This window comes from Mesitornis unicolor, unplaced genomic scaffold (assembly GCF_000695765.1).
Source record: "Mesitornis unicolor isolate BGI_N332 unplaced genomic scaffold, ASM69576v1 scaffold30913, whole genome shotgun sequence".
Taxonomy (NCBI): Eukaryota; Metazoa; Chordata; class Aves; order Mesitornithiformes; family Mesitornithidae; genus Mesitornis; species Mesitornis unicolor.
In genome coordinates, this window is record NW_010174464.1 from 15,201 (window position 1) to 17,073 (window position 1,873).

General features: G+C 44.0%; 1 protein-coding gene across 1 annotated transcript; it reads right to left on the reverse strand.

The window, feature by feature from the left end:
- Positions 1–360: 360 nt before the first annotated feature.
- Positions 361–1,869, reverse strand: JUN (jun proto-oncogene; the record flags this gene model as incomplete). The annotated part of the gene is made up of 1 exon (XM_010181067.1): positions 361–1,869. A coding segment is annotated over one exon (858 nt), but the record flags the coding sequence as incomplete, so codon positions are not given.
- Positions 1,870–1,873: the final 4 nt, after the last annotated feature.

The following is a 1,873-nucleotide window of genomic DNA, read 5'->3' on the forward strand; positions in this document are numbered from 1 at the left end:
TTCCTGAGGGCATCAGTTTAATAAAAAGCTTATCAGGTCAAGTAGCCAGTTGCTCCAATTATGGAGCAATTTCATACACTGGCTTTCTACCCCTCTACAATCTGTTTAAACTGGGCCACCAGAATACAGCAGACAAGCTCATAGTTTGGAACTACAACTTCAGGACAACTCAAAAAAGTTGTACTAGTTTAGCAGTCAGGATCTGACTTCTCCCTCCCCTCCTCACACATTTTCCAGGGCATGCCCGTAGTTACAGAGTAAGTTTAACATAATCTCTACACTTTTATTTAGAGTTCAGCAAAAAGGGCATTTTCCCAACTCAGGTATTAGCAAAAAAAAAAAAAAACTGTGAGGGGGAAATGCATTTTAATTATTTTATTTTTCTTAAATATAATAGAACCTTCTAGATTTTTTCCAGAAACAGAAACATTAAAAAATTATACTTTATTACAAATGGTAAACTCAGAGTGCTAAAAAAAAGCCTCTTATTTACAAACAATACTGGGCAGTGCCCAAATAAACAACATAAAAATAACTTACAAAGTCATGAAGTAGTTTATTGACATTAATCAACTTTCATAAAATAAAATAAAAAAGATATGTACAAACACAATTTACTTGAAGGCAGGCAGAACAGTTCTTTTTTGTTTATCAGCCTCCCACAGACCTCCCTCCCACTTTTTTTTTCTTAAGGAATACTACATAAAGCAATCTACAGTTTCTATTGCAGTTTAACCTTTAATACTGAATGATCATCAAATGTTAGGTCCATGCAGGTCTTGGTCAATGTTAAACGAAGATCTGACGTCTCATCTGAGCAGGAACAGCACTTCTCGGAGCAGTGCTGGCTGCTTCACTACTAACTCAAGCTGCAGGCTCGCCAGTCTTTCCACACATGCGCTTTTTCACAGAGCACAGGCAGGACTCAGCCTTTCAGCTTTTCCCATTAGCTTTTGGTTTGTGTGTTGTAGTTATACCACAATATCACAGTTCTCGTTTAAGACAGTCTCTTCAAAATGTTTGCAACTGTTGTGTTAGCATTAGCTGGCACCCGCTGTTGACATGGTTCATGACCTTCTGCTTAAGCTGTGCAACCTGTTCTCTGAGCATGTTGGCAGTGGATGCCAGCTCTGAGTTCTGGGCTTTCAAAGTTTTCACTTTTTCTTCCAACCTGGCAATCCTTTCCAACTTCCTTTTCCGGCATTTGGACGCGGCAATTCTGTTTCTCATGCGTTTTCTCTCGGCTTTGATTCTCTCCTGTGACTCCATGTCAATAGGAGACAGAGGAGGAGTTTCCCCTGGCATTTCAGGTACAGTCTGAGGCTCTTCTTTCAAAGCCTGAAGCCTAGGATGCTGCACCGGCATCTGGGGGTTTATGTGATGCTGAGGTGCATAGCCCATGCTGTTTGCGTTGTAGTTCGGTGCGGAGTTGAGTGCGTTGGGGTTGAAGTTGCTGAGATTGGCGTACACCGGGGGCTCACTGTGCAAATTTGTGTTGAAACTGCTGTTGCCGGCCATAGAGGACACAGGTGCCATGCCACTGTTAACAGGTTGAGCAGCGGAGGTGACGCTGGGCATGGTGTTCTGGTTGTGCAGTTCGGCCAAGGCTCTCACAAAGCCTTCCGCGAAACCCTCTTGCTCGTCAGTAACATTTTTGGGGCAGAGGAACTGTGTCGGGGTCGGCGTGGTGGTGATCAACCCGTTGCTGGACTGGATGATGAGCCGCTCCAGTTCAGGCGAGGCCAGTTTCAGGAGTCCCACATCAGGGGAAGTAAGGATGTCGGCGTTCTTGTTCCTCAGGTGCGGCTTCAGGTTGCTGGATGGGTCGGACAGGTTCAGCGTCATGTTCTGCTTCAACACTTTGGCGTTATTA